Below are 14,373 nucleotides of genomic sequence, written 5' to 3'. Positions count from 1 at the left end.
ACCGCACAAAGGGGTCTATTTTATTCCTTCAGGTACGCGAGGTACCAATGGTACGCCATGCCCAGCCATTTACCAACCGACATTCATATTTTACCTATCAATTTGGTGTTAAGTGTCTATTACTTTAATCCAGTTTTCTGTAATTGCTAGATAATTTAGCCACATTTTATAAGGCACAACGATAAACGATTATCAATAGTATATTGTTTTTCTCATACGACACTTGTCGCTTCTGCGCGGGGTTTGATGTGGGCAAAGCCTAAATTTGTTTACTCCAGCACTAGCGCCACACAGATGGTGGTAGGCTTCAAGAACTAGCGCTTTCTTCCAGGGGGTTGGTGATAATCGCTTAGAACGAGCAGAAACATAAAGCGGTTGGAAAGCACGTATAGGATCATGTGCTTAAGAGTAGCAAGTGCATACCGAACGGTTTCTAAAGAGGCCGTGTGCATCATAGGCGGGATGACGCCCATCGGGCGCATCATCAAGGAAGATGTTCAATGCTTCAACCAAAGAGGTACCAGAGGAGTCCGCAACGCGTGTAAAGAGGCAACGCTCAGAGGTTGGCAGCAGAAATGGGATAACTCCGCTAAAGGTAGATGTTCCCATCGGCTAATACCAAATGCGTCAGATTGGTATGGAAGAAATCATGGGCAGGTGAATTTACACCTGACGCAGTTTTTGTCAGGACATGGTTGCTGCTATAGGTAGTACCTGCATAGGTTCGGGCACTCACAATCTTCTGCGTGTCCCAATTTTGCTGGTGTTGAGGAAACAGCGAAGCATGTTGCGTTCAATTGCCCCCTTTTCATTGTAGTAAGAGATCGCATGCTCGCTACATGCGGAGGGGACATGTCCTTCGACAATATAATACATAGAATGTGTGCGGATGCCGAGTGTTGGAGTGCAGTAACTACCCAAGTAACCATGAAGCTACATATGGTTACGTTATTTTTGCTTTAAAGTGTACTATACAATTATGTTTTAAAGTAACATAACCCTTTGAACTAAATAAAGCAGATCAAAAGGGCCCCACTATAGTTAAATTAAAGTAATAGAAGGAGCATGATTTTAACCATTGATAATGCTACATTAGGGTGCATGCTTTATAAAAGTCTTTAGGAGTGTATATTTAATGACTATATTTTATAAGCTTTTGACATTGCTTAGGGAAAGTGTACCAGTTATGGCCATAGTGGTTCCCTATTTGGCCATATGCATTATTTGGATAACTTTTACATTTTTAACCTTTTTGAATGTTTAAACATCAAGGTTTATCCTTTATTTTACTGCCAAAACACAAAAGATTTTTCAAAATGTGAAGGCATTCAAGATATCAGGTATGGCGAAATAGGGAACCACTATGGCCATAACTGGTACACCTACCCTATTTATGGTTCACGCGCAAATTTTTTTTTTTTCACTCGTGCGTTTTTTTTTATTTTTTTGTTTTAGATACCTTTGACACATTGTTTGAGTAATTAGAAAATGCATTATATCAGTAGCGCAACCAGGATTTGGTTCAGGGAGAGGTTTCGTAAACTGGTGAAGGTACTGTTTTTTTGAGAAGGTAGTTTTGAATGGAAAAAAGAAGAATCTAAGCATATTACACCTTAGCAAAAATGGATTGAACAAGATTTCACTTCATTAGCTTGAAATCAATCAATCACTCTTCATCTGTGTTGTTTTGTTTCCTCAATATGTGTTCAAGTTTTTCAACAATGAGAATAATTATTTAGCGCAGCAATTTGCAAAAGAAGTCATTGCCACAATTATTGCAGTAGGTCGGAAGTAAATGAGTATTGTAAAATTTAACTGCTAGTAAAAGCATAGTTGTCCCATGTTACAGAATTAACAATCCAGATAATCCAGTCGGAGGGTCAGAAACATGTTTCGCCTTCATTGTAAAGTTTTTTGACCAAATATGTGTAACACCATAACATTTTCAATACTATCGGATCAATACGTGCTTCGTTTTCGAATGCTGAATGATAGTATTCTAAAGTTTTTAAATCTTCAAAAAACCAAATAATCGCTTCTTCGGGGATCCATATGCTCTGAAGGACGTAAAATTTGACTAAATGCTGTGCTAAATGAAAGATTTTGGATGCTTTGGATACTGCCCCAATCACCTTTAGTTTATTTTCCAGAAAAGAGACAATTTCGTTAAATTCACCTGTTACGTTGCTTATATTAAACTCCCTAGGCGTCATACAATTTTGAAAAAGAGAATATCTTGGGAGAATACAATAGTAAAAACTCCTGAAACTCACAGTGTTAATAGGAACCAAACTATGTTACTGTGCTGTAATTGTAGAATGTGTAGTTTTGAGATGATATACTTCTGGTACTTTTTCCGTCTCGGAATTCAAACATTTTCTGTGTTTCTATATACAACCGACTCATAGCATGAATTCTTGTTTTTATAAGGGCTCATTCACAAATTTCATAACGCTGAAGGGGGTGGGTGTCTTTCGGATGTTACAGCCCATACAGAAATTGAGGAAATTTCATACAAAAAGCGTTACAAGGGGGTGGGTGGGTGTCCGAAATGGAAATTTTTGGCGTTATGAAATTTGTGAATAAACCCTAATGCAATGAGTGTACACGGAGAAAACGGAAAACCCATATTTGAGTATTTTTTAACTTACTTTTGAGTTATTTTTCTCTCCCTATTTCATTCGCTCCTTCTATTGTTGTCAGAGAGCGAAGAGCCAAACAACCCAAAAACCGAACCTTTGTGCGTTACCTCAAATTTGAGTAAGTGGCATAGTACTGGAAGTTGAGTTATTTGATCTGCCGGTTGAGTGGAAAGAACTTAGCCAGTAGGTATTTTTTCGCATGGCTGCAAATGAAAACAACTTCTACCCCATCAACTCAAAATTAGGTTAACGCACGAACCCCCGGAATTGAGTGGAATGAACTCACTTTTAAGTACTTCATTTTCTCCGTGTATGCTTTGTTATCTGTGATGAATTATTTATCGAAGCATTTCTATCTGGCATGCTGAATGCAAGAATAAAACAGGCAATGCATTGAAGCCTTCATAAAGTTTCTCTAAAGTGATATTGCTTTACGTATATTATTATAAATCAATTTTGAATCACTTATGTTGATTCTCAATCGAGTTAGAGTAAGGGGCGATCTATTAATTACGTAAGACAATTTTCGAGGTTTTTCAACTCCCCCCTCCCCCCATGGTAAGATTTTTTGTATGAATATTAAAAATAAATTATATGGCGCGTAAGAAATCTCAAACCCCCCCTCCCCACATAAACCCTTACATAATTAATGGACCGCCCCTAATGCTTTGATGCTTGTGGTTACTTGGATACGACATTCACTCACATTAATGTAGCGCCGACTAAGAGTTGGCTGCAGAGAATGAGCCCTGCAAGGGCTGGTCCCTTCAAACATCGGCTAGGAGAACCAGTTTGCCTACTTCTGCTACATGTGTTAAGTGCTATATGCACTGGCTCATCCCCAAAGAAATACCGTAAGATGGTTCCGGGGAGATATGTGTCTGAGGCCAATGGTAATGTTGGTGCACTCTGTACACCACTAGAGCAAATCAACAATTTCTCAAGTACAGTGCATGGGCTGGTTTTAGTGGGTCGTCGTTGAAAGAAATTGTCCGGAGAAATTTAAAGAAATTCATAGTAGCCGCTAGTAGAAGTTTTTGGAAGTAATTCTTTGCAGTATTGACAAATATATTGATGGATGATATATCCGCATGATTATTAAATTAAATAACTTATTAATCGTGGTAAAGATAGATAAATTATAGGTGAAATTAGGCTGGGATTTGAACCCAGGACTCTTGTATGCTAGACGAGCGCTTTACTAACTAAACTACCGGGCCACTTGACTTGGTATTCGACAAAGTGTTTCAAAGCCCTAGAGTCTCATGATGTCATTCGCATTCCCATATACAGAAAATTCCGTTGGCTCGGTGAATTCGGTAGCTGGTCAGTGCATTTTATGAAGCCATTTTTAATAATTGTATGAAAAAAAATATGCTATGCACCATTACAAATCTGTTTTTTTTTTACTGGACACTAAGAATTTAACCCAATTTTAAACTACAATCATTGTATTACAAATTATGAAAACTATTTTTTTAATTCTTTATTAGTATCATTCCAAACATTACATTCATTATTTCTTATATCTAGGTGTTCTGTGTTATTAGACAACACTATCATCCTAATTTGGTAACACAAATCTAAGATTTTATTAAAATTTTGTTAACAACATATTACATTTCATTTGCCGTAGCAGTTCAGATTTTTTACAGATGAGTTGATTTTACCTGCTTATAAGAGAAAAAAAAAGTTTTTAATATACTTAACCTAACTTAACCTAAACATATAACGCATTAATCGTGGCAATAGAAGCTTGTAACGATTTTTGCCTGAAATTATTAATTATTTTATTTGACATATGTTCCAATGTTTTAACATTGGATATTCTATGTAACTCATTGGTACTATACCAGGGAGGAAGCCTCAGAATCATTTTCAAATTTTATTTTGAATTCTCTGCAGAGTCGAGTCGAGTCTAGTACACGACACTGATGACGGCCTTACAGTTAAGGTCGAAATACGCGTATCTGTCAAAGGATACAAACTCTAGTGGAATTAAATGTTATAGTACTAAATTCGGGTTTTTCATCTACATTATAATATGGTTTTCTGGCAAATTGGTTCAGTAATAAAAAGTGATTACCGAGGAAATCAAAGTGCATTTGTTATTTAAAGTAAATAAAATAAGTATTTGTCATGTCTACCTATCTCAAGTGTTATTTATTGTTCTACCTTTTGAATTGGTACCTACGGTATTTCTGAGCTATAAGTACTGGCTGCAGTTGGCGCAGAAGAGGGGCTTCCCGAACTGTGAACTGATTAACATATTATTTTATTCTTTATTTACAGGATATAAAAGTGGCGACGAGGATCATGGAAACGTGTGTTGAAGATAATCGATTTTCTTTAGGATGGCGAATTGCCAATTGTATCTGTACTTGAAAGTGTGGTTAAATTGCCGATTTGAGTTGAACCAAATTGTTCTTCTGAGCTGACGAAATTGTCGTTTATTGTGAACATAGTTGTTCTTTTGTGAAGGGATTGCTGTATTGAGATGAACGAAATTGTTCTTTAGTGTTGACGAATTTGTCAAATGTAATGTTAAGCAGTAAATCTAATGATTTGAATGTTTTGTTGTAGTCATGGAATTAGCAAATTTGCGTATTTAAGATAAGATCGTGGAATTCTTTGAATACATTTTCGATTGTTCGTTGTATGAGTTGTTGCAACATGTAGGTGGCTTTGAAAGAGTTATTAGAAAGTTTCTAAAGGGGAAAAGACTGTCATGTCTACCTATCTCAAGTGTTATTTATTATTCTACCTTTTGAATTGGTACCTACGGTATTTCTGAGCTATGAGTACTGGCTGCAGTTGGCGCAGAAGAGGGACTTCCCGAACTGTGCACTGATTAACATATTATTTTATTCTTCATTTACAGGATATAAAAGTATTTTCGAGTGCTTTATACACGAATCAAAAGTTAAGTAGTGCATAAGTGAGTGAGCGGAAAGCGAGTTTTTTCACAAGTGTTGTACAAAATACAACAGCGCGACGACTGAAGTGTTAAATGAAAATTCGATCGGTTGAACGAAACCAACGAGTTACTTAAAGATCAAGTTCTCAGCGTGACTGGTTGTTTTGTTCTCTAAATTTGTATTCATGAAAATTCTAGGTGTGGCTTGGTTTAGTATAATTTAAACCGTATTTTAAAGCAGAAAATTGAGAATTTCAAGGCATTGGTACAATGTTTTAAAAAAACTGTCACGGAGCACCTGCCAAGGCTTCGCGGAGCACGATATGAAAACCGCTGGCTTAGATGATGTGTCGTGATTAATGATTTGATCGACTGATTGATAATTAACACGAAACTATCAAGAGTACTGACGACGGAAATATACAGGAATGGCGGTCAGATACCCACAAGATAGTACGGCTAACAGCGACGACCGGGCGACAAAAATGTCGATTCAGAATATGTTGAAAGGCCAACTGGCAGAAAAAGAAGATGTAATTCTACTGAATAGTGTTGTGTTAATTTGGGAATGTGATTGGCTTTTAACTTGTTTGATGTATACTATTCTAGAGTATAGAATGTCCAAAGTTTATTTGATATTATCCAGTTTACTTGATTTATGTAATCAATAATGCGAAGAAAAGTTCCTAAGGGGGAAGAACTGTGGTGTATACCACCCTTAAACCGATAAGCTGCTATTGCGGCATCAGAATATTGTGTATAGAATGTGTTATCCTTTGTTAAATAGATATAATGCCCTTTTGATCGATTTCCATAAATAAAGCGGTGAGCCAATGCTCGCTCACTCTCTCATTGCTTCAACAGCTGTACTGTTAACAACACCTTGTTTCTTAAAACCGTTGAAAAGAAGACTACATTTAATTACAGGTTAATGAAAATAATATAATTTATAAAATATTAAACCTTTTTCTTCTTGGCATCACGTCCTCACTGTTTTTTTTTTTTTTTAGCTGAGAGCTTTCTTTGCCAAAGTTGCCGTTTTCGCATTCGTATATCGTGTGTCAGGTACGATTATACTCTCAGTCAGGAAGTCAAGAAAGTTTCCATTACGAAAAGATCCTGGACCGACCGGGAATCGAACTCAGACACCTTCAGCATGGCTTTGCTTTGTAGCCGTCGACTCTAACCCCTCGACTGAGGAAGGGCCCAGGACCTAATTATTTATATAGCTTTTTTTAAAAAGATAAAAAGCTGAAATTTTTCAAACAGCAAATGTCGTATTCATCGAAAAATATACGTTTTATCCCATATTCCAATCTGGTACATTACAACATTACAACCATTATGGACCTATGCACGGGTTCACTATTTGACGTTTGAGCAGTGCCGTGTTATTTACGTGACCATGGCAACGAGTGAATTCGGCACCGCTCAAACGTCAAATTAGTGAATACGTGCATTAGTCCATAGACCGATGCACGAGTTCACTAATTTGACGTTTGACCGGCACAATATTTATGAAAATAAGCTCATCTTCGAGAGTGAAGTGTCCTTATTAATATATGTAATTTGATAGAAAAAAACACTTGTAAAATACAAAGATGGTTTGTTGTATATTAAGGAAACATCTTCCAGAAGAGAGAATAATATGACAATGGGGCTCTTCACTGTTTTGATTTTGTATGGGTTTTTGACGTTTACTGGCCTTGATGTTTACTAACTTCATGAAGGAGTGAAAAAGAGCGAATGATTTTTGTGCAGAGCCCCATAGTGATAATAAAAAATCAATTTTCATTCTATAGAACTCGTCATAATACGAAATCCACTAACCTGTTGCTGGTGGATAAAGACGGGCTTTTCCGGTCCCGCTCTGGCAGTGGCATCCTTTTCACGCGAAAAATCTCTCTCGATGATGCGATCCCTGGCTAGGATCCGCTCCCGTTCTTCCAGCCGCCGTTCCAACCGTTCCGTCGACAGTTCATTGAGATTTGGCAAGCTTCCCATCCTTTTTTCGGCCCCCAAGTATATCAAGCACTAATATCTACTTATTTCCCTTGAAAGAGGATGCTTGTCACTGGTTTCGTCACACTATGGCACCCACCCTAACCCCCCTGCTGTGAAATAGCTGCCGCGTGTCACGAATATTGAGTTCTACCCCGTTCAAAAAAGACAACGCGTGGGCGTTCTTTTTTATTTGATGGCGAGCTTCTGGTTTTCGATGGCTGCGGACGCTTCTAGTGGCGAAACTTTCTTTGTTCGTTATAACGGCTGTAGTTCCTGAAAGATAAACATCGGAAAGACAGATGGAACAATATTAACGATTGGAATCTTCAGCGAACCGCATGTTTAATATTTATTTTTTTGGGGAGCAAACTTTTCGGGGGTGATTGAATTTTTGTGGAGAAGCATTGATTGATAGATACAGTGAATTCTCCATTTAAGGGATGGATTTTACCTAAATGGAATCATTAAGTAAATGAAACTTGTGTTACGTAAACTGGACTTGACCTGCAGTTTGCATAATATTTCTGAGATAGATATAAAAAATACTATGAAACTACACATATACGACAAACCTTGTGTGCATAATCAATGATCTCTCAAAGGTTTATTCATCATAAACTACAGAGAAGAAGCGTGGTCTCATGGCAGACTTGGGAAACCTCCATTTCAGCGCTCTTAGTCACCTTTACATTGTTTAACTATCATAAAAATCCATAGAAAATTCTATCCTGTAGAAAATTTTATGAAAGGTATCAAAAAAAATGATGAAAAGGTATAAGTTAAGAACATATTTATTTGTTGAGTAAAGTGCTGCAAGAAATTATGCAAATTGCTTTTTTTTTTTCAATAAAACGGTCTGAGAAATATTTGATGTTATTTGGAAGGTCGTTGGAAGATATTTACAGTTCATATGACTAATTATAAACCTGCAGCATCTACTAGATGATTTGAACAAAGTTTTCTCTGGGAATTTCAGTAGGATGCATATTTTTAATGAAGCTATGCAATACATATCTGAACCTCTTATTTTGAAGCTATTTAAATAAAAAAGCCAAACATTACGAATGAATGGAAATAACATATCCAAAAACATGTATTTCTTCAAAAATTGCTCTAATACTCACAAACAAAATTACAAAAAACTTCCGTCATTGCCCGTTCGGCTCCAAATATGAAGAAAAAATCTTAACCAGTTCTGCCCATATTTTTTGAAACGTGGATAAAATGTCAGAAACAATATTGAAGAAGTCAAAAGAAGTAAACCCTACTAAAATCAAATGACTGTCGACTAGTGTAGATTTTTTTTTTGAGTTATTAAAACATTACAAATTACTGATTCTAAAACAATGTCCTTCAGAATTCTGTGAGAATTTCAGCCTGAACTCCACGAGGATGCCGTCAAAAAGTTTGAAAGCATTTTGCTCAGAGTTGTCAGAAAATTACATAGCGTTCTTTCAGAATCACATCTAGAATTGTGTGGAAGACCTGTCAAGTCTTAGCAATAATTCTGCTCGGTATTAAGGTCTGAGATTCCATATGCACCATTCAATATACCAAAATAAAAATCTTACTATGGGGGGTGGGGGAAGTGTGTTGAAAAACCCCGAAAGTTGTCTTACGTATTTAATGGACAGCCGCTAGATACGATTCCTGTCCTTGTTTTTTTTTTAGAAACTTGCCTATTGGAATCATGTTTAGAGATCCGTGCATCATGTCCAGGAAAATGATAGACTCTGGTTCATTATTTTATGAAAATTTCTTCCAGGATCCAGCCAGTCAGTGCTATTGTAAATAAAGGATTTAGTCTCAAGATTTTTATTCAAATTTAGTCGAATTTCAGATTTGCCTGTCAACTTCTCAAAGATTCGTAAAGAAAAGAGTGAAAAAAAGTGAGAAAAGACTACACATCTCACCAGGTTCCGGGTCAATTGACCGAATGCCGCTTGGCTGAAATTGAAAACAATAATGAACTACAGTTAGCATGCATTTGTAATGAATTTCAAACAACAGTTTATTCTTAAAAAGGGTCCCAGATAACCAAAAGGTACGTATAACGAAATCATCTGGAGGCTTTGTATGTGCAAAATTTCACTTATAAGATGTCGCGAAAAGGCCTTCTACGTACAAAAGTGGAGGCGATATACGTGCATATACTAGGTGATGAATTATAGCATACAACCCGCATAGAAAATCACAGTTCGCCGTACTTTCCAAATAGTACGGTTCTCTTAATTGTAATGGTTACTGTACCACAAACTGTTGTTTTAATGCTGAACAGTTTGAAAAAAAAAGCCTTCAACTGTAAATAACGCTTTTAGTAACGTATGCATAAGTTTATTGAAATGTCCAAATAATGTTGAATGGTATAGGGATAAATATACGCACAAAATAGTGGCAATATAACATTACAATTTGTCTAATGGTTTTCATTTATTCTTGCGGATCACATCAATACATGTTCATTTCACTTTGTCTGTGATTTCACTATATTCAACTTTAATGGAACAGTTTGGCAAACAGTCACACGCCCAATGTATTTGTTAACTCACACAGTGATTCTTTATAAATGGAATAAACACCCCTGAAAAAAGCACGTTGGCTATGTAAATTTCACAGAACAATCAAAGTTTAATTTACGTTTCCACACAACTCAATTAATAATTTTTAATGAATTATTCATATGTTACATTTTTTTACGTGCAACTGAAAAAATGCACACTCAAAACATTTTAAAGATTATGCGCAAATTATGTCACGCTGGTAGGAGAGGGGGGGGGGGAGCGGTAGGTTAACTGTGTGAAAAATGGTTTTTATTAAAATGACAAATTTTACATTGTTCAGGCGACAACAAGTCGGAATTAACATTAAATTTCCAAATTTTCCGGAACATAACCCAAATTTTATTTGTCAATAAATTAATCTTATTTTTCTTTTGGTAAAAATGTAAAATACAGGAATGATTCTAATATTACATAACGCTAAATTTGTCCCCCTTTACAGCTTTTTTCATAATTTTTGAATGGACCGTAACACTAAGACACGCAAATTGAAAAACAATCCTATTGCTCGAAATACATAAAACCGTGTAAATTTTTTTTGAGCGTGCATGTTTTCAGCCGCGTGTGAAAAAAAAACAACAAAATAATACAAACCGTTTGACTGATTTAAAATCTGAAGTGAAATTTAAGTTTTAAAATAGATCTCTGTTTAATTCGAAGAGCAGCAGCTTTGTACCGGCATCTCCACTGATACGTAAATAGTGTGATACGGCCACCGTCGCTGAAAGCAAAAAATTGCTACAGAACCTACAGGGGCCCAGATAGCCGTAGCGGTAAACGCACAGCTATTCAGCAAGACCAAGCTGAGGGTCGTGGGTTCGAATCCCACCGGTCGAGGATCTTTTCGGGTTGGAAATTTTCTCGACTTCCCAGGGCATAGAGTATCTTCGTACCTGCCACACGATATACGCATGCAAAAATGGTCATTGGCAAAGTAAGCTCTCAGTTAATAACTGTGGAAGTGCTCATAAGAACACTAAGCTGAGAAGCAGGCTCTGTCCCAGAGGGGACGTAACGCCAGAAAGAAGAAGAACCTACTCAAACAAAGGGGCTGTTGATGCCTTCAAGGACCACATCAACCACAAAAATGCTACGGTGTTCGATTCCTAAAACCCTGTTCAGCAGGGAAAAGCTATACCGGACAGGATTGGATCAGCTGAACCCGTTGGAAACAACAAATAGGTAAGCTTACAAATTCTATTATCAGAATAAAATAACCAATGCTTAATGTTCCTGCCAGGTTTTCTACCATCTTGCCGTACCTGCCGGATTCAAACTTGCAGAGCTAGTCCCAGCTAGAAAATTATGTGTTGATAGAGCTGAGACATCTCTGCCGGATTAAAAAAAAACGTTTTGTTGGATTTTATGAACCTGGCCCAGAATGTTTTACATACTGACTAAAAGGCGGGGAACGTGCGTCTGGAGCCTGGAGTTTTCTTCTGCATTGAAGTGATTGGATAATCTGCGCTGTTGATTTGTGCAATAGAGAGATGATGGTGTCAAAAATTCCGAATAAAATTGTGTGTTAACTTGATTCCTATGTATTAATTGAAGGGAGATTTTTTTATATGTGTATTGCTTTTTATTCGGCATATAATTTTTTGCGGTAGATAATGGATAAACCAAGGTGCGAAAAAAGTATTTTTGCTATTACGTTGCATATAAGCCTACTTTATATCAAGCTAATGCACAACATAACGGCCTACTTTTCCTGACAACAAAAACAATGCTGAAAAGTGCTACTTTTCAGCTCTCATTTCGGTGCTAAAAAGTAGCACTTTTCAGTTCTGTTTTGAGTGTCACCAACTTTGTGTCTCTCCATACTCATCATATTCCACTAAACAGTTCGGAGATTTATCGTCTCTTTAATACGCCTGTATCTCACGGTTTTTGAACATGGTCATGCATGCTTCTGCTTCTGCAACAATTGGGCGATTAGCATCTGAGTAAAGGGAGATCAGAGAGCCATTCTGATTTAAAAGCAGCTCACCCAGTGTTTGTAAAGGTTGCTGTAGGGTAAATCGCAAAATATCCGGAACCTAACTTCAAGTTTCTTCACGTTTCGTGCAGGCAGCTTGGTACATGAGGATTACCTTAAAAAAGTCGAAAATTGTATGCGGCGTTTGACCTAGTCCTCGTAGAAATCAGATCAATAGAATCTCGATTGAAGCGTGAAAATTTGTGACTGTCATAATTAAGATCAGGCTGTTGTGTCACAGCCTACCTGATTGAAAACTACTGAGTCTATGCATCGAATGGAAGGCCATGTGGATACTCTTAAAATAGGATTGTGCAGTTAGAAATAATTCAATAGAACGGCATTTTTCGTTATAGCAAAAAATGTTGTATGCAACTCGTTGCAAAACTCGATTTTTTCAGCACTCGTTGTATTTATCCAACTCGGCGAGCCTCGTTGGATAAATGTACAACTCGTGCTGAAAAAATCTTCATTTTGCATCTTGTTGCATAAATAACTATTTCATCATCAATTTTTAACTTGAAGCGGGTGAAAATTAGGTCATTGCTGGTTGGTAAATTATTTTCTAGCGCAAAGCAATATACATTCAACCATTATTGTCATTCAATATAAACATAATGGAACAGTTCAGCATAGTGTTTAGAAACCATATGACACCATAAACAAATAATTTAACATACAGTATTTGTTTCTATTGAAATTTTACAGTTCAACTATATCAAACCTATTTTGTTGAATGTAAAATGGACACAAAATGGATAGTTTGTCTACCATTTGACGAATTGTAATCGAAAAATTTTGTTCGAGAAAACCGTCGTTTTTTATGGTTACATAACTTAACCGCCTATTCCACATACTGTTATTTTCCCAATTACTATTTTCCAAACTGTTAAACCCGTTTGCGGTACGGTTGTTTTATTGTTAATTTAGAGGTTTTACTAAATTATTCCGATACTGTCGTAAATTGTTGCGGATGTTCTGGGGAATTGTTTGATTATGGTTCCTTATTATGCGGGAATGCGAGTGTATAAATATTCTACCGAACTAACCTGTGATCTTATTGGACTTAACTTATGATAACAAATATTGATTTGACAGCTGCTACGGATTGATTCGACTTACTTTGTACGAGTGTACGGGACGAAAGAAAATGTACAAATGAACTCATTATAAAAGTGTTTTATGCGAGGAAACTCATCAATCTGACGATTTTATCCACGGTGTTTTGCGGGTTTGATGTAATTAGTATGAATAAACGAGTCATAACATTTTATGCGATCTCTGGTTGTCTGGGGTAAATCATAGCTCTTAAGTGTTTGTTCCAGAAACAGTCAATAATACTGAAAGAAGAACATCCTAAATGTAAGCAATTATTCATTTTTCTGCTAGCGAGGGATTCCACGGAGGCATGCAAGTCGATTCTGATCGACCATTTCAAAAATATCTGAAACTTTGCACAGTTTTTCAGTTCCATCTAAATCGTCATTTTCCGATATCAAATCTTCAAGTTGAGTCACGACTAACTTTTCAAAAGGGTGTATGTGAAAATGGTTCAAAAATATTCAAAAAGCTGCACAGCAAAAACGATTCGTTCGATTGTTAGACAACTAAAGAAACAAAGTTAGACAACTAAATAAAGATTCCAAAAAAATACACACAGTAAAAAAAAAATATTTTTGCATTAAAAAACATCATTTTTGTCACAAAAACTCAAATATCTCAAAACCCTATCGGTCCATTATATTAGCTATCTACCATAAAAATTTGGTGATGGTAAGCCAATAAACAAAAAAGTTATGACATTTCAAATATTTCACAAATTTGACACATAGTGAAATTTTTTTTTTTCATTGTTAATTTTTTTTAGGACCGCAGTTTGTTGCTGAATTTTTTGTTAAGGGTACCACATGAGGTTAACAAGTTGTTTTCATGATATTTTATTTAATTATTCATAACTATTATAGCATCTATTAGAAAGTTAGACGCGATCCAGTGTTGTGATCTAAAGTCTTGATAGTGTCATATTTTTTATTGTACGTAACTGAAGAAAAATTCTCTCAATAGTGTTGAAACCTTTTGATAAAAGAAACCTATAAGAAATCTAATATTGAAGACAAAAGTTACAAAAAAAGTTTTCTATACAGATATACGACTAGTTTACCTACAAAAAGTTTACCTCGTAGAGAACAAGGCGGGTCTATACCCAGGTGATCTAGTATACGTAAAGCAGGTCGGTTTTCTCGGCGCTGGTTTTCTCCACAAAGTTAAAATCTG

General features: G+C 36.2%; 1 protein-coding gene and 1 long non-coding RNA gene across 2 annotated transcripts in view; one reads left to right on the top strand and one right to left on the bottom strand.

Annotated features, from left to right (window-relative positions):
• Positions 1-14,373, bottom strand: part of LOC5574868 — a 73,487-nt gene that overhangs the window by 19,258 nt on the left and 39,856 nt on the right. The window contains exon 2 of the mRNA XM_021852143.1: positions 7,390-7,836. Coding sequence (XP_021707835.1) covers positions 7,390-7,563 — 174 coding nt within the window. The 5' untranslated portion in view covers positions 7,564-7,836. The remainder of the gene's footprint in view (positions 1-7,389; positions 7,837-14,373) is intronic.
• LOC110678788 lies at positions 11,157-11,655 on the top strand. The gene is made up of 2 exons (XR_002501940.1): positions 11,157-11,303; positions 11,362-11,655. It is a non-coding gene; the product is annotated as an uncharacterized LOC110678788 (long non-coding RNA).

This window comes from Aedes aegypti, chromosome 3, assembly GCF_002204515.2.
Source record: "Aedes aegypti strain LVP_AGWG chromosome 3, AaegL5.0 Primary Assembly, whole genome shotgun sequence".
NCBI lineage: Eukaryota > Metazoa > Arthropoda > Insecta > Diptera > Culicidae > Aedes > Aedes aegypti.
The sequence above is the reverse complement of the archived record's forward strand: the minus strand, read 5'-3'. Positions and strand labels throughout refer to the sequence as shown.